The following is an 18,693-nucleotide window of genomic DNA, read 5'->3' as shown; positions in this document are numbered from 1 at the left end:
CCAGCTGTGAAAAGCAGTTTTCTCTTACTTTGAAATCCCCACAAAGGCAAAGTGACCCATTAGGCTTCACAAACAGTATGACCGGTACTGCTCATTCCACAAACTGTACTGGTTTGATGATTCCAATGCCTTCCAGCTTCCTGATTTGTGCCTCTACCTTTGCACGTAAGGCAAATAATGCAATTCATGCAATTTTACAATTCGATATGTCTGCATTGGGTAGTGAAACACTGTACTTGCCATAGCGTCACAAATCAAACTATTTTATATTCTATACTGTATAATGTATCATTTTTTTAAAAATTGGTTGATGTATTTCAGCCAGCCACAATTGACCTGAATTCACAACTGGAATAGTTATAGTTTCATAATGGTGTGCTTTCCAAAATAGTAACTTAGTAGTCTTTGCATTACAAGCATCTCACTTCATTTTGTTTTAAATACCAGGTTTGTAAATTTCCCTGATCAACCAATGGTATGGAGAGAAATAAATGTTATTACAGCAGCACTGCGTAATGATGCCCAGGACAAGCAAACACAGTTTTTACGAGGTGAAAAGTAGTTTATATTTTGTGTGTTTGTCAAACAGAGGTAAACCAACTTACTGTTACTGAATGGCATGCCATGCAATGGAATTTGTAAAATTTTGCTAGTGTAGAGTGTTTGGAGAGTATTCAGAAGATAGGTTTAAATGACAGAGTACTTGATGAAAGAAAACATTGGAAGATGAGTTACTCCAGGCTATCCTTATATAGTTCCAACCCTCTGACTAAAGAAGCATTGCAGATGGAAGCCTAGGTACAAATTGGATACATGTTGTTTCAGATTGATTCATGACTTAGAACCACAGACGAAGTTTGTTTTAAAAGCAATGTACCTGTGGTATTTCTCTAGATGCAAACAGCATGTTCCTATTTCTTTTATTACATTTTGTATGCTACAGTACAAACAAGCCATGAGTTTCTGAATAATTTACCATCTTAAATGACCTATTTTCCCATTTGTCACAAATTGGAAGTTTTCCAGAAAGTATCATATCTCATTTCAAAATTGTCAAAGTTCTCCCAGTTTAAGAAAAAAAATACTTGCCTCTATATGCAAGTTGATCGTCAGCAAATGACAGGCAATAATCTTGGAGTTTAGTTAGCAGTAATTTATGTAATTATTTGATCCTCTTGAGTGGACTTGCAATTCGAAATCACTCCTCTAGTACATTTTTGCATAGTACTGCCCAGTATTTTTGACATAAATATTTATTTGTGTCCAGTTTTATGAATTATATGTTTAATATTCATAGGGTACATTGAAGCATATAAAATACAAGTTAGACCACAACTCGCGTTCCTTTATAGTTCTGGTCACTGGATTGCAGAAAGACTGTAATTGCTTTGGAGTGGATATATAAGACAATAAGATGGGCTTATATGGTGCAGAATTAGGCCATTCAACTCATCGGGTGTGCTCCACTATTCGATTCTGGATATATGTTTCTCAACACTATTCTCCTGCCTTCTCCCTGTAACCCTTGATCAAGAGCCAATCGATCTCTGTCTTAAATACACTCAATGACTTGGCTTCGCAGCCCTCTGTGCTAGTGTTTTCCACAGATTCATCAACCTCTGGTGGAAGATATTCCTTTTTCATCTCAGTTCTAAAGGGTGAGCCTTTAGTCCTTGCCCTTTACTCTGAGGCTGTGCTCTCAAGTCCTAATCTGTCCTACTAATGGAAACATCAATAGGAGTTTTTTTTAATGTTACTATGATTGAAGAACTTTAACAATGAATAAAGACTGGAGAAGCTGGTGTGGTTTTCTTTGGAGCACATGATGCTGAAGATTTATTGTGGTATAGGAAATTATGAATAGCCTTGATGGAAAGGATAAGAAGGACTCCTTTCCATTAACAGTGAGGTCAGTAACCAGAGAATATAGATATACAGTATCGGTAGAAAGGTTAGAAGGTAGTTCAGTAGTTTTTCATACAGAGGATGGTAGGGTCTGGGATTCATAACCTGAAAGAGTGATTGATGCAGAAAACTTTGCCATTTTATAAGAAACGACTTGGATGTGCAGTTCCGGTGCTGTAAACTACAGGGCTATGGACTAAGATTTGGAATGTGCAATTATGCTGCATAATGTTTTGTGCATGCCATAATTCTGCCCATGATTCTAGTTTGAGCACTGTCTGCATATGTACAAGTGGCACTGTACTCTGAATTTTCCATAAATTCATTGTTCCTGTTCATAAGGGCAAAGAAACAACAAATAATAATTTTGTGCATGTGTAAGATGAGAGGGATGCAGAAGGCATTGTTGACCACAAAGAGTGATTATTTATAGACTTTATGCAAATAAGTGAGATAGTCTTTTGCGTTCAACAAACCAAATAGTTCAGTAGTGTTTACATCCATAAGAACTGCCACAATCCTGCTTATATGCAGCTATTAGATTGGACATTTGGCTTATTAGTGTCATATCTGAATCCTGTATGTTTTTTGAGATCTAGCAGCATATGGAAATTGTATGCTCTAGCACCATTTGCTGGTTTTGACATGATTCAGGAAAATAGTTAACTAACACATTGAGTAACTTTGTAATACAAGCAATTTAAAATATTTTTATGCTAAAAATTGAACTAGCCAGTCCTTTCATTTAAATTAACTAACTCAAGGAAATGGGAGCTTAAGGCTTAAATGAACCATTAGATGATTTGGAATAAGGAAATTTTAATGAAGAAAAATAACCTTCAGTTTTGTTACAGACTTCTAATGATTTAATACCAGTCCTTGTATATCAGAAAGTAATGCTGCAATAATTGACAACCATTATTCTCGCTTCTTCCAGAGCATGCTGCTAGAACTGTCTTTGTCTAGAAAATAAAACTAGTCCCTAAATTGTCAAAATAAGTATTAGGGTAATGGTGACAAAACAGGAATTGCTGGGAAAGCTCAACAGGTCTGGCAGCATCTGTGGTAGGAAAGCAGAGTTAATGTTTCGGGTCCAGTAATCCTCCTTCAGAACAGTTTGCTATGCTCTCCACAGATGCTGTCAGACTTACTGAATTTTCCCAGCAATTTCTGATTTTGTTTCTGATCTCCAGTATCAGTAGTTCTTTTTGATTAGGGTAATGATGGTCACCATATTTACGTGTCACAGTCCATTCAACAGGGGACAGATGGTGATTAAGTACAAAAATTCATAAGTTGCCATTAGAGATGTGGTACTTGTCATTTAACTTTGTGAAAATATTATGTTACTGAACATCAATGAAACAGATTGAGCACCATGAAACCCTGAAGTTGCTTAGTGTATATAAAGTAAACTCACCACAGACAGCTTTGTTGAATTAAGTACCTGGTCACAACACGATAATCTTAGTTATTGCCATCTCTCCGAATGAAGTATTAGAAGCTTAGAATTTCATTCATAGATTCACAGAATAATTACAACACTGATGGGAGCCACTCAGATCATGGTGACTGTGTTGACTCTCTGAAGTAGCAATTCAGCTAGTGCCGCTCCCTCATCTCCCTCTAGCCCTGAATATTATACCATTTCAGATGAACAGTTCCCTTATGAATACCTCAAATGAATCTTTCTGCATTTTCATCCTTACCACTAGCTATGTTCTTTAAAAAAAGTTCTCTCATGTTATCGTTGCTTCATTTGCCTATTAGTTTAATTCTGTTCCCTCTGTTTCTTAATTTTTCCACAATGGTAACAATTTCTTTCTCCCTATTCTGTCTTGACCCCTTATGATTTTGTATATCTCCCATCAAATCTCTTTGCCAGTTCCCCTTCTTTGTGGTGAATAATTTAAGTTTATTATGCCTGCAAACATTCCTGTGATCTTTACTTTATGATTTCAAATACTTCTACACCCTTCCTGAAGTATGGGTCCATTAAAATGTTTGAGTTTTTGATTAACATTGTTTCCCTTAACCCTCAACTCCAATCAGGAAAATGGATTTAAGCTACGGTCAGAACAAGCATGATCTTTCTAATGATGCTTCAGGCCTGATGGGCCAAATGGTCTATTCCTGCTTCTACCTATGAGAACTGTAAGGTTGCAGTTAAGACTGGACCAGTGCTTTATACAGATTTAATGTAACTTAGTTGTGTTTGCAGTCTGTGCCCCTATTGATAAAGCAGTGAGATTCATCTTTCTGTTGATTTTAAATCTCTGCATGGTCAATGTCCTGTTGAACATTTGTTATTTAGGCATTCAGTAATGGCACTGTCTATGTACATAGAAGGAGGTTAGCGAGTTTTGAGAAGATTTGTAGCTCAGGTTGATGTTCTGGATGTAGGTTTGCTCACTGAGCTGGGAAGGTTCATTTTCAGATGTTTTGTCACCATACTAGGTGACATCTTCAGTGAGCATTTGGACAAAGCTTCGTCTGAAGGCTCACTGAAGATGTTACCCAGTGTGGTGATGAAACGTCTGAAAATGAACCTTCCAGCTCAGTGAACAAACCTACATAGAAGGAAGTAGAGAGATGGAGCTTGTCTCTGGGCTTTGTGAAAAATGGTCATGTTTATAATTTTATGAAGTAACATTATGCACAATGACTGAAATATAGTGGGAAAATTGCATTTGCATCAACACGCTGCTAACTGTGATGGGGACTAATGGTAGAGTGCTTGTTCTTGCTTTCTGTGGGGGCTTCTGTAATCTTTGAGGCTGTTACAATAAATATAACAAAAAGGCATAACATTTCTCCCAATTAATTGTAGACAGTGCCACAAAAATTGGTAATTAATTAGGTCAAGGTAGATTTGCACCTTAACTCAATTTATCTGCTTTTACTCCATAACATTTGATGACCCTACCTAACAATTTATTTCTATCTTCAAACTCCAAACTCCAATTGTGTTAATATCTACATGTTTAGGGGGTAGGAGTTCAGATTTCTACTACCCATAACATGAACTTTGTACTAAAATACTATTTTCCCACAAAAGGAAAGGAATTTACTATTCCATGATACAAAACTAAATTCATACTTAGAGTCAAAAGAAGTTTTATATGGCTAGAATGGTGTTGAGATTTTAAACTATCATTGAGGCACACTAAGGTAATTGTCCTATTTTAAATAAGGTGGATTGAAATTTAACCTAAATTCCTAAGCTGGTTTCTCTATTATTACAGATTACCTGCATTTCTAGTAAAATGTGCTCTTTGAATAGGAAAGGATAATATTTTTTGACTATGAATTATTGACAATATGTAAGTTTTGTGAAATATTACCCTGACAGATTCTGTCCAAGAGATCTGTGTGAGCCAAATGTGAATCATTTGAGGTACTGATCTACAAATAATGCAATGGGCACGAGATGTGAAATTCTGTTAAATTACTTTGCAGGATTATTTGAGACTCTTCCAGGTCGAATACAATGCGAAATGCTTCTTAAAGCCACAGAGCAATGCTTCAACACACTGGAGAGAGCAGAAATGTTGTTGCTTCTCTTGAGACGCTTCCCGGAATCTGTAGTGCAGCACGGAGTATGTATACTTATATAATACTGATCCAGCATATTCTTGTGTTGTTAACAAACCAATGCATTATTGCTGACAAGGTGTGTTCTATTTCAGCAGTTGCTATTGATGTGTTCTAAGAATGCAGAGATGGTTTTCATTATCAACTGTAAACAGTTGTGTTAGGGATGTAATCTGGATTACACCATGTTAGGTGTCCACCTATCAACAAACTGGACATTACTCTAAATATTGATCAAGAAGTGGACCATTGTACTCTTCTCTGGATAAAAATTGTCAAAATGCATTGAACTGAGATATGAATCCATGTGGTTAATATATTGGTATTGCATTTTTGAGTAAAATCCTTATCCCTTCTAACTGTGGAATTATGCTGAAGTTTTTTAAAGATCAAAAAGTCCAAATACTGAAATAAGAGGATGTTAGTGATGTTAAACATAGGCATTCAAATGTCTGGATGTGGTTTCAATACTTTATGTGGATGCATTCTGTTGGTTTTGCAGCTGCATCCATTTATCCATATAGGTTTTACAATTATGTTACAATCCTATGACTTATGCCTTCTTTGTGCACATGAAACTTCCTTCTTTTTTATGAATTTAAGTCAGTTTTCTATGTTAACATAGTAACAAAAATCCATATTGACATTTGACTGCCATGTTATAATTGCAGGTGTTCCCACATTAGGTAGTACTATTGTCTCCCTTTTGTCTTCTCACATGTCTTCTGCCCTCAAAATTTCAGTCTTTGCCCTAGAATTGATTCTGTGGAAGAGCAGATGAATCTGGGGTACATGTTGCAGGACCATGAAGGTAGGACATGATGTTGATAAGATTGCAGAAAAGATAAACAAATTCTTGGTTTGCCACATAATTAAGAAAGCCAAGAGGTAATAATGAGCCTATATGAAAATTAATAAAATCTTAATTTGAGTACCATGACAAATGTTAACCATCACAGTGAAAGACTATAGAGACATTAGAGGGGAGTGCAGTATGATATGTTTGGATACTCTCATTTCAGCTTTGTTGACCGGGAATATTGATTGGGCTTGCTGTTTACTATGAGAAAGTGAGGACTCCAGATGCTGGAGATCAGAGCTGAAAAATGTGTTGCTGAAGAAGGGCTTATGCCAGAAACGTCGATTCTCCCGCTCCTTTGATGTTGCCTGACCTGCTGCGCTTTTCCAGCAATACATTTTTCAGCTCTTGCTGTTTACTATGTCAATAATTTTGGGAGTCCCAGGATGAATAGGATTTGGGCTTTTCTCCCTAAATTTTCTCTCATGGGAGAAAGGTGAACAGAAGTTTATGGTCCAAGAATTATTTCTCAGTATGTAGGGAGGACCATTGGATTGGATTCATTTACAGGAATGCAGTTCACCAAGGAGAGGTGTACTGCTGATGGTTTATTTTCACGGTTTCATCTCTGTGCTCAATTTTCATTACTATTACTCAGTGTTAATTTATTTTAAAAATTATTTGGTATACTCTGACAATGTGTAGTTACTTTGGCAATTTTCTGTTTGTGTTTCAAGTAAAATAGGTGTGAAATCCAGCTAGTTTAACTGTACTTGTCACCCCAACGTCCTGTTTCTCGGCAGTCTCAATTACAGCTTTTATCAAAACACAATTAGCTTACTGGTTTGATTTGGAGGTGTCATGGAACATGAAGTTGTGCTCCATTTTTGTTAATTGGCCATTATGTTCATAGTGCCACCTATAATTACAGTACCTTTAAATCTTACTGCTCATAATATAGTGGACTTCATCAGTTGTCTAAATTCCGTCTATCTACATTTTCTCACTGTACTTTTTAAAATATGTCTAATGCCTCCAACTCTAAAAATGTTGACTTGCAGTTTAAAAGTAGAGCAATGGAGAGGGAAAGTGACTTCTCATGGTTGAAGGTGACTAGAAATTGGTATCAATGTTAGAGTTAGTCCACATACAGAGCTTGAACAATTATCATGTATGATTAATGGGAAAAGTGCAAAGACGATAGCTGAGAGTGGATACTGGGGAGGAAGTTGATGCCATGATAGGGAGAAGTTGTACTGAAAGATGTACAGATGTTAAGGGAATCATGATTGCAAAACGCACCTTACCAGCCTTCAACATCTCCCTTCCATTGCTACACCATCCCCTCAAATGGATTGAAGAAAAAGTGCTAGCAAAAGAAGCAAAAAAGCTGACTAAAGTACGATAGAAGAACAACATTGGCATGGTTAGGCGAGAGAGAGGGAGAGAGAGCGACATAGTGCAGAAGACAAAGAAATTAATTTTGATTTATGGACCAGCTGATGGAGCACATCGATTGACCTTTATTTCAGTTAATAAACGATCCTTGTTTGTGGCCTGGGCCAAACTTACATTTCACAAGCTATGCAATGCCAAACTAGTGCCCTGTGCAATTTGCTGAAGTGAGGTCACAAGACCAGCTGGGCAATCAATGAAAGTTGCGGGGTCAGCAGAAGTTGCGAGTATGCTTGCGCCTTTGTGGCTCAAAAAATCATTCAACAATTAATTGTTGCTGGACTACTTCATTTCCACAATTCATGAAACTGGTGAAAATCTGCATCACGGAGGCCTTTGGCTAGTCTGGTAGTTGTATTCACAACCCTCCAGTTTCTATATTAAAAATAGACTTTGGCTTTTTTTCTCCTCTCTCTTATGTCCAGAAGTGCTCTGACACGCAATTGAATTTTGTTTTTTTGCCCTTCTCCATCACCAAACCACTCGTGGTTGGCCTTCTACATTAAAAAGAGCCTATAATGTGAAGCAGGTGGATGCTTTGCACACCCAGTGCTTTGTCCCAACCAAAATAGAGTCAACCACTTAACAATGATTAGTTCAGACAATCAACAAATCAAGCAAATGCTGTGAATACTAGGATTTTTCTGTTTAGAAAACCATCAGTGTGAAAGGGAATATATATTTAATTGTATAAGTGAAATAGAACAGGCTGGTCTGGCACAGTTTTTGTGCTTAACCATGACCTCAAGGTAAAGGAAGGCAGGTTTAGGACTCCTATCAAAATGCATTTGTCTTGTTGAGATTTATTTGTAGAAAAGTTTTTCTGTAGAGCACGATGAAATCATGGGCTGAGGAGTGGCAGATGGAGTTTAGTTGAGATAAATGTGATGTTTGCATTTTGGAAAAGCAAATCAGAGCAGGGCTCATATACTTAATGGTAAGGTCTTGGGGAGTGTTGCTGAACAAAGAGACTTTGGAGTGCAGGTTCATAGTTCCTTGAAAGTGGAGTTGCAGGTAGATACGATAGTGAAGAAGTCGTTTGGTATGCTTTCCTTTATTGGTCAGAGTATTGAGTATAGGAGGTCATGTTGCAGCTGTATAGGACAGGTAGGCTACTTTTGGAATATTGTATGCAATTCTGGTCTCCTTTCTATCAGAAAGATGTCCTGAAACTTGAAAGAGTTCAGAAAAGATTTACAAAGATATTGTCAGGTTTGGAGGGTTTGAGCTGTAGGGAAAGGTTGAATAGGCTGGTGCTATTTTCACTGAATCGTCAAAGGCTGAGGGGTGACCTTATAAAAGTTTATAAAATTATGAAGGGCATGGATAGTTGAATAATCAAGGTCTTTTCCTGGGGTGGGGGGAGTCCAAAACTAGAGGGCATTGGTTTTAAGGTGAGAGAGGGAAGATTTAAAAGGGACAAAAGGGACCTAAGGGACAACATTTTCAAATAGTGGGTAGTGCATGTATGGAATGAGCTGCCAGAGGAAGTGGTGGAGGCTGATACAATTTCAATGTTTAAAAGGCATCTGGATGGATATATGAATAGGAAGGGTTTCGAGGGATATGAGCCAAGTGCTGCCAAATGGGACTAGGTTAATTTCGGATATCTGGTCAGCATGGACAAGTTGGACCAAAGGGCCGCTTTCCGTGCTGTACAGTTCTATGACTGTGAGGTGGTTAGAGATTGTGTTTGGGAATGGGTCATGGGCTTTTATAAAAAGATGAGCTAGATGGAAAAATGGCATCCCTCTTCTGTATTGATAATTGTGTGACCAATCCTGCATATGTGACACATTTTAGCAAGCATTGTATTTTTAAAACTTTTTTAACAATAGAGAATTGGTTTGAAAATTTGGAAGAAGTTTTTTGGGTATGAACAAGTTGCTAGTGATAAATGTTTTTTTCTTTGTTTCTTAATTTAGGTTAGCCTTGGTGAAACACTATTGGAAGCAGAAAACCTTGATGATCAAGACTCGCCAGTCAATTGTTTTAGAAAGTTATTTGGTAAGAAAGTAAAGAAATGAATATATGAATCAAAACAATGCTTGGGTTGCTTTTGATTTGGATCTTACTGATGGCTTCTTGGTTTGTACACTATGTATGGTAGTGAGTTGTGTAGATTAAGAAAATCTCAATCTGTATCCCTGGCTTAAACTAAACCAATAACAACCAGAACAGTTTTGGAATCAACTCTAGTGCTCCTGCGCACAGGAGGGGAATAACAAGTCAGGGTCCTTTTTTGCCATTGCCACCTGTAACACAGTGTGCAGGAATGGAGTTTGATGAGCATCACAGCTGAGCCTGACCAATGTGCAAGTTGCTGATGGTTTCCTCTGTGTCGCATGAGGCATGATTGGTTGGTGAGATGCTAGGTGCTGTTGTCCAGACCATTTGAAAATCTAGTAAGTTTCCTTTTATCAGTTTCCAGTTCATGGGATGTCGTAAAAGTGTGTTATAATCCAAACATTTGTATCCTCATTGGACATCAGAAGTCCTGGGAAGTCAAAAAGTACTCTTGATTTTTTTTTCTCCTTTAACATAAAAAGGCATGGATTTTTTTTCCTTTGCTAAAGCTGGACTTTAGTTTGAATGTGGGTCAGTATATGATTAAGTTGTTTGTTTGTAATGTCATATCACACATGAAATGTTTTCTTGTAATGCAGTTGTTTCTCTAACACAATGTACCTTTTGTATCTACAGTATGTGATGTCCTTCCTCTAATTATCAATAACCCTGATGTGAGATTACCTGCCAATCTGTTATATCAGTATCTCCATAAGGCAGCAGAGTTTTATATTGGTTACGTCACCAGATCTCCTTCATTGGAAAGCCAGCATCAAGGTATTGCATTGTAACCACGGGCCAGTTGGAAGAGAAAGAATTGCTGTTCAAAAGTAATTTTTGATAAATAGTATAGCCTTTAAATGATGAATTGCATTAATTTATATGAATAGAATTTTAAAGCACTTCTGATACAGTTTTGGTTTTGGGAAGTTAGACTTCAATTTTGCTTTCCTTCACTTAAATCTCCTTAATCGAAATCTTTCTCCTCATAATAGAAAAGCTATTGTGGCCATTGCCTTATTCCATAGCTGATTGCTAGATAGTATTGCAGGAGTAGCCGAGATTGACTACTGGTGAGACTTGCCACACTGGTCTGAAGTCCACTGGAAGAAAGGGAAGAATTTCTGTCTGCTTCATGACTAACCTTGAAGTTTCTGTAGTCAGAGTTAGAATGTTTTTAAAACACACAGAAATATAAATTGCTGAAGAAACTCAGCAGACCTGACAGCATCTGTAAAGAGAGAACAGAGTTAATGTTTCGAGTTCAGTGGACTTTCTTCAGAATGTTTTTGGTGGACTACAACACTTGCATCGGTTAGAGAGATTATTGGCTGAGAGAAGTTGACATTAGATTATCCATTGAACTGTCTTTAATAGTTGATCCATTGACCTGACATGTCACATAACGCACATCAAGTTAGTATATCTTCTCATGGACACAGAAACACTTGACTTCTGTTTTATACAATCATTCTTCTAATATTTAACATATGACGTTGCTTTAATTTCTCCTTATCAAAGTAGCCTACACATGTTTAGGTATATGCTGGATTATTGTGAGAGAAGTCTGTGGGACTTGGAAGTATGCCTCTACATTTCCTCTCTGCTTATTCTAGAACAGTGTTTCTCAAACTTTCTGTATTCAATGCTCCCTTCTTACCTTGAAATCATGCAATGCCCCCAAATCACCAAAGTCAGTTTTTGCACGTATAACTGCAATACACTGCAGTGATGGAAACTGAAAACTTTTGTGAAATATACTTTATATACAACAAAACATAAATGTCATCATTCGTGTTATGTGACTATCCATCTGCACACAGCAATGTCCTTCAAGGACACGGCAGTCTTCCAAGTGATTGGTTAGCTCTCTACAAAACTGTTCAGTGCCCTCTTGCTGCCCCCTTTGACTTCAATGCCCACTAAAGGAAGGCAAACGCCCCTCAGGGGGCACTTCCGCCACCGTTCAGAAACACTGTTCTCGAAGATCAAAATAATTTGGCAGGAAATTTTGCCATTCCTGTTAGTTTTTACTGTCACTTTGGGGAAGTAATTGCTTTATTCTATGGCTAATCGAAAGTGCTCCTTGATTCGGAAGTCCTTTTATAATTTTAAACCTTGGTGCCTTCTAGGATAGTTACTATCGAACTGAATTGTGGAGTTTGATCTCCTCCTTTAATCTATTGTCATGTTTCATGTGATGCCACATTTTGAGTAACTAATTGGTACCTGTAATGCTGGAAAATTATTGATTACTGCCAGGGTATTTGGAGGCATATGAAGAAAAGAATACTATAATCATACATCAGTGTAATTAATTTACAATAAGGCATGTTTTTGATCAGATTTGCAAATAGGACTGTTTATGAACAATCTAGAATGTAAAATTAATTCTGATGTTTTGCCCAGTAAATTAGTCTGTCAGAATTATTTTGCAGAAATAATTTGTGTAATATGAATCAACTGCTTGTATATAGTTTGGATAGAGAGATCTTTCAGAAATAGGCTAAGGAAATTAAAAAGTCTATCCAAAGTGGATATACAGAATTGCATTTTCTCTGTTTATGCTTTGTTTGTTAAATAGTTAACACTTCCATCTTTGCTAGGTTCCCAAGACACAGCTGATATGAAATCACCGACCAAACGAAGTACTCAGAAATATATCATAGAAGGTCTGACTGAGAAATCATCATTAATAATGGAACCATGGGACAGATTGTTTGAAATTATGTCTGTTGTGGCAATGAGGTGTGAGTGGCAGATGGACAAATCAAACAGGTAAGAAATTTAATTGAGTATAGTATCCTATTTCTTTCTGGAATAAGTATTGTAGAAAAATGTTCTAAACTGCACATTTTAATGTAACAATCAGAGGGCTTATTTTGCATTTTACTTGTGGGATTGGTGAGTACTTTAAGTAATGTCAAATTTTTAACCTTTTTTTTTAGCCAGGCTGCTGACCAAATTTAATTCAGCACATGTGTCCCTTGCACGAAAACAGTTTTCCATGAAAACAGTTTATGGCTACTCTGGGCCACGCACACTTGGAAAAATGCGAAAAGGTGTGAAGCATACAGATCTCGCTTCTAGGTCACATGAAGACCAAAACCGTGCAATAACGGTCAAGTCGATTTTTAATAGTGCTTTTCACTGAGCTATTTATAACATTTGCAAAATCTGACGGGGATTTTGTTAAAGCAGTTCAAACATTACTTTTGAATCCCAGGAGGTGCAAATAAAATGAAATCCTTCATCATGGGTTCCATTCCTGGTTATTGCAGTTTGTTGATTTTTAAAAACATCACAAATCAGAAGCCCTCTTGATCTATTGATGTGAGATTTTGCACAGAAAACAAGAAAGTGTGATTCAATTAACAGTACTTCCAATCTCCACTTAACTTCCATTATATTCATAACTCAGCGTCATTGGTACCATCTACACATGAATAGGCAGCAGCAGTCACCTTTCTGTGTTAGATTCAACTTTTAGTGCCTTACTTCCTCCAATTAATGTAGGACTGCCAAATAGCCATTAGAAAATAATTAATAAATTAATGTCTGTTTTAGTATGTTTACATAAGCCTTTCAGAATCAACAGACTATTAGCTGCACCACACAGTTGTTAACTGGATACCAAGCTGCCGTAGCTTCATAGAAATCGAAGACACTGAATGTGGTTTTGAAATTACCTCAAGTTAATCAAAATTAAAGTCTGATTTCCTACTACTGTATGGAATAATTGAAAATCTCTAATCTGCAAGGAAAGAATGTTGATCTGACATTTTGACAATGTTTATACGTTCATCAGTCCTCTGAAATTTCAGATATTTTAGTCTAGGAGGGGATGTAAAGAGCCCATTATCCTTCTGAAAATGCAGTTTCAATTGTGGCACAGTGAAAATTGTAAATGGAATAGGCATGATTGTCATGTCAAAATCAAGACTGACTGCATGTTTTCAAAACTGTTGAATACTTTATCTCCTTTCAGTCTTCCTGATGTTTTATAAACCCAGCTTGAACTACTCCTTATTTTCTGTTTTTCCCATGATATATTAAACTTTGATACTTTCCAGTTTCTTTGTTTCCTCAATTTAAGAAAAGGTTTTAGTTGGGTTGAAGCACTGATTTCTCCTCAGTTGGCTTTGCTATCTACAAATATGAATCGCTAGGGGCACATTTTTAAGGTGAGAGGAGAGAAATTTAAAAAAGACACGATAGGCAAATGTTTTATTCGGGGGGTTCGCATGTGGAATAAACTTCCTGAGGAAGTGGTGGATGCAGGTACAATTACAGTGTTTGAAAGACATTTGGATAGGTCCTTGAATAGGAAAGGTTTGGAGGGATATGGGCCAAGAGCTAATTTAGTTTGGGATATGTTTGGCCTGAACTGGTTGGATTGAGGGGTCTGTTTCCTTGTTGTATGACTCTATCATTCTATGAACATTAAAAGTGAATGAGTAACTCAGCACTTGCATTGTACTCTTATCATGCTGTTTCATTCTTTCTGTGCTAACTATTCAAAGTATGAACATAGAACACAAACATTTCTTAAACTGATTGTACATCTGGTACTGCAACCAGAACTTCATTGTACTATTGAATGTTTTCTTTTTGTGCAAGTATTTTCTTCCACTAATCCTTGGGTTCTAAATTTTCTTTCAAATTAATCGTTCAGGAACTGTGGTGAAATTCTGCACCGGATGAAAGATTTATGCAGGTATATAAACAACTTTGATGATGAAGGTCACAGGAAGTATAAGCATCAAGTTGTTTATTCTACACTGCTGATTTTCTTCAAGAATGCATTCCAATATGTCAGTAGTATCCAACCATCTCTTTTTCAAGGTTAGTTAAAGGATTCCTATGAATATGTTATCCAGAATTGGAGCTCTTTTATGTCTCTTGGAGTTTCCATATTTTGTAATGAAGTAATATGATGGTATTGGTATATAAAAGATATTAAATATGCATGTTTGTTGGCAGTTTGCAGTTACTTTAGAATTACATTGCGTGAAACAGAAAATACTTACATCTTTCATTAGGTACAACCAGATGCCACTTTGACATATTGCAGAAGAGACTCTTATATTGAATTTCAGTTAATGAATTCCAGTCATTGTCTACACAAAATTCTTGAAGTATGGAAAAATATCATGAACACTTGTGATCATACATGAAGAAAATAAACTTGCATAAGTTATTTTAGGAAGTACAGCTCATTTTTAGTTTAGGATTTTTGAATTTTAAGAAATTCAAGCTTTAGACAGGCTTTAGTTTTAAGCAAATTAGCTTAAATGATTGCAGTGGAAGAATTGACTCTTTGAGGAAACCTAATATACAAAACTAAGTCTTAAGCCCTTTGACCCTGAATCTTGTGGGGCTGGAGGGCATATTGGGTGTATCAGGTAAATGCATGATGGAATAGTCTGTGCATGGTCTCCAAACTCCTTGCAATCACTGCTGCCATCTGCTTAGTAAAGGTAAATGTTTGAGGAGTTTCAGGATTTGGATCTAATGGCAAAGAAGAAATTGCAATATCTTTGAGTTAGGATGTGATGTGACTTGGAAGGGAACTTGCAGGTTGTGGGGGTCCCACTTGCATGCTGCCCTTTTCCTTCTAAGTGATTTGGGAGGTTTCTGGTTTGACAGGTGCTGTTGAAGAAACATTAGTAACTTTGCAGAGCACCCACTAGAAGTAGATATGTTCTTGTGATAATGATGCTATTTTATGGATTTTGATTTTATAGCTACAATCATTTCTTTTTAGCATCCAGTCCTTCTAGCAACCAAATTCCCCTTATTTTGTTGGATGATTTATCAAATATCTATGGTGATGTGGATATTGATAGAAGTAAACACATTCATAAGAGACGGAAGCTTGGAGAAGGGAGGGAGAAAACACTGGTGAGTAACCTACGTTGCCTGGATTTTTCATTAGTTTTGGAAAGTAATTGTTAATTGTAAAAAGCCAGGAGTCCATATCATTTTGTGATATTGTTCTTGGTGATATCTGCATTCAAGGTACAGCTGCCTCATGGTTGCTAATGACACCCCGCAGTTCCTCTCTTACCTTTCCCAAATCATCCAATGCCTGTAAGTTATTGAACTGTTTAACTGATTTCTAGTCTTCAATGAGTTGCAACTTTGTTCAGTTAAACCAGCAGGTAACTGAAGTTATTGCTGTTACCATTTGCTGTAAATTCTGCACCCTCATTACCAATTCCTTCATTCTTTTCCTTTCGTTGCTTTGGGCTGAGCCTTGTTCGAATTTTCAAAGTCCTGTTTGTCCAACCTGCCACTGACAATTACTTGCTAACAAGCACCTGATGAAGGAGCAGTGCTTTGAAAGCTAGTGTTTTCAAATAAACCGTTGGACTATAACCTGGTGTCCAACCCAGTCCAACATCGGCACCTCCACATTATTCCTTGAGCTCGGCAAAGAAGATTTGCTTTGGTAGTCATAATTCAAACTTCATAAGCATGTGGCTGGCTCAGCAGAGTTGGGATCAGCTGACCATGATCTCAATGCTAATGCTGTTAGCTGTTTCAAGGATGCTGATATTAGTACTTCAAGCTGGTGTGGAGAATCTGTCTCAAACAACGCTGATGGTACTTGTCAGGGGGCCTGGAAGTAGCGTCTATATGTAGTCCAGGTTTTGGAGTGATATAACAAAGTTTGAAGGGTGACTGCCCAATGCCCAAGGATCTTGGTATCAGCGTGGACATCACAATCGTTGAAGACCCTTAATCTTAGTCATCCTAAGTGTGGTACTTACAGATGAGATGCGATGTTGAAGCTCTGCATCGATATCAGCCTTAGATGAAAGGGAGCTTCCGGCTAGGGGAGATGTTTCACGTTTGGAAGGATTTCTCCGTTGACCTTCATGGAAGGATGGACCAAAACTTGACCTGGCGTGGTTTGGTAAAGGATTTATGCCCTTTTGAGGTTGAGAATGAGACCAATTCTTCAGTATGCTCTGTGGCTTGACAATTCTCTTCTGAGAGAGCAGAGATGGCTTAGTCATCATGAACTGAAGTTCCACAAGTGAGGTCAGTGTTATTTCATTGGATTTCAACTGATTTGACATTAATACATTTTCTGTTCATCAAGTATGCAACATCTACATCATTGGGAAGCTTGTTCTTGACCATTGTGGCATTGAAGATGATGAAACTCCTGTTTGACCTCAAAGGATTTTGTTGTGTCAGGACTGTCACTGACATCTTTTTGTGATGAAAACAGAGGATGTTGATGAATTTCACTAGATAGCTGGCTGTTGACAGCATCTTTCATAGCACTTCCTGACTGAGTCAAAATACTTGGTCAGGTAATTTAAGGCCCTGTTTTGTGTTTCTCCTGGCATTTGTCTTGTAGTTGCTGAGCTGTGAAAATCATGTCTACAGATCACAGTTTGGTTGGAAGGGCTGCTGGCTTTCAGGAAAGATTTCCTCAGAGTCTGAGAGAGGGCGCCCAGTTGTGTTTGGGCAATGATCTTCATGGCAATGTAGAGTAGCAGATTCATCAGTAGTTCCCAGAGTCCACTTCTCTTTTCTTGAAAATGGTGTTGATGCGGCATCCCTGAGGTCAGCAGAAATATTTTCTTTGTCCCATATTTTAATAAATGGTTGATGGGGATGACAGGTAAGCTATGCTTCTCCAAGTTTGCTCCTTCAAATTTGCTCCACCTCTCATTCGAGTGCCTTCCTTGAGCGGGGCAACTAGCCTTTCTAACAACAAAGCTCCCCTTATTTTGTCAGGTGATTTGCCAAATATCCAGGGTGTTGGGAAGGAGAAAACACTGGTGAGTAACCTACATTCCCTGGATTTTTCATTATTTTTGGAAAATTATTGTTCTCTTAGGTGTAAAGAGCAGGGTCTCCATATCATTTTGTAATATTGTTTATTTTTACTAATCTCATACCTAAACTTCTTAGCAGTGTGTTCATTTTTCATTGCTTGACCCCACTGATGTCGAGCCTCCTCCAACTTGCCTTCCTCCTCTCTAATTCATGGTTTAAAAAATCTCATCATTCAAGGATTCCTTTAGCAGTCACCTCTTCTCACTCAATGTAGATACTGTATCTGTGTGCTTTCTATTTTCAGAAAAGACTCCAGCAAATCTGTATGTATTAAAGTTGGTTCTGGCAATGGTTGAGAGCATTTCTAGATTAGATTAGATTACTTACAGCGTGGAAACAGGCCCTTCGGCCCAACAAGTCCACACCGACCCTCTGAAGAGCAACCCACCCAGACCCATTCCCCTACATTTACCCCTTCACCTAACACTACGGGCAATTTAGCACTGCCAATTCACCTAACCTGCACGTTTTTGGACTGTGGGAGGAAACCCACGCAGACGCTGGGAGAATGTGCAAAACTCCACACAGACAGTTGCCTGATGCAGGAATTGAACCTGGGTCTCTGGCACTGTGAGGCAGCAGTGCTAACCACTGTGCCAGCATGCTGTCCCCTAGTGGGGGATTTTACAATAGTAGACAGAAGTATTTACCAGATGTTAGTTCAGGAATTTGTGATTAACTGAGCCACAGAGAGACGTTTTTTTTGCTTTATCGCTGGGAAAGAATTATCCTCATGCACAGGCTGAAGGTCCATTCTAATTTGAAACATCAAATAAGGTATACTGAAGTGTCATTATATATACCCCATAGCTTCCTTGTGCTTGTTGAATTAACAACATTTCCAATTGTGCCTACCATTTTCTATCAAAATATTTAATCTATTTGAAATGACGAAAACAATTGATCTCTTTCTCTCACCAAACCAATTTCAACCTGTTGTATGCAAGGTGGTAGGTATGATAAATCACACCCCTCATGGCTACCTGAATCCAGGGTCACACATGGTTGATTTA

At 37.6% G+C, this 18,693-nt stretch overlaps 1 protein-coding gene across 2 annotated transcripts in view; it reads left to right on the top strand.

Moving 5' to 3' along the window:
* ints10 (integrator complex subunit 10) overlaps nt 1–18,693 on the top strand; it is a 61,147-nt gene that overhangs the window by 9,178 nt on the left and 33,276 nt on the right. For both annotated transcript variants that reach the window (XM_072584152.1, XM_072584151.1), the window contains exons 3-9: nt 448–551; nt 5,365–5,504; nt 9,679–9,760; nt 10,457–10,597; nt 12,427–12,598; nt 14,496–14,665; nt 15,588–15,724. In XM_072584152.1, coding sequence (XP_072440253.1) covers nt 448–551; nt 5,365–5,504; nt 9,679–9,760; nt 10,457–10,597; nt 12,427–12,598; nt 14,496–14,665; nt 15,588–15,724 — 946 coding nt within the window. The remainder of the gene's footprint in view (nt 1–447; nt 552–5,364; nt 5,505–9,678; nt 9,761–10,456; nt 10,598–12,426; nt 12,599–14,495; nt 14,666–15,587; nt 15,725–18,693) is intronic.

Source organism: Chiloscyllium punctatum, chromosome 14 (genome assembly GCF_047496795.1).
Source record: "Chiloscyllium punctatum isolate Juve2018m chromosome 14, sChiPun1.3, whole genome shotgun sequence".
Taxonomy (NCBI): domain Eukaryota; kingdom Metazoa; phylum Chordata; class Chondrichthyes; order Orectolobiformes; family Hemiscylliidae; genus Chiloscyllium; species Chiloscyllium punctatum.
This window is presented reverse-complemented; position numbering and strand designations above follow the sequence as displayed.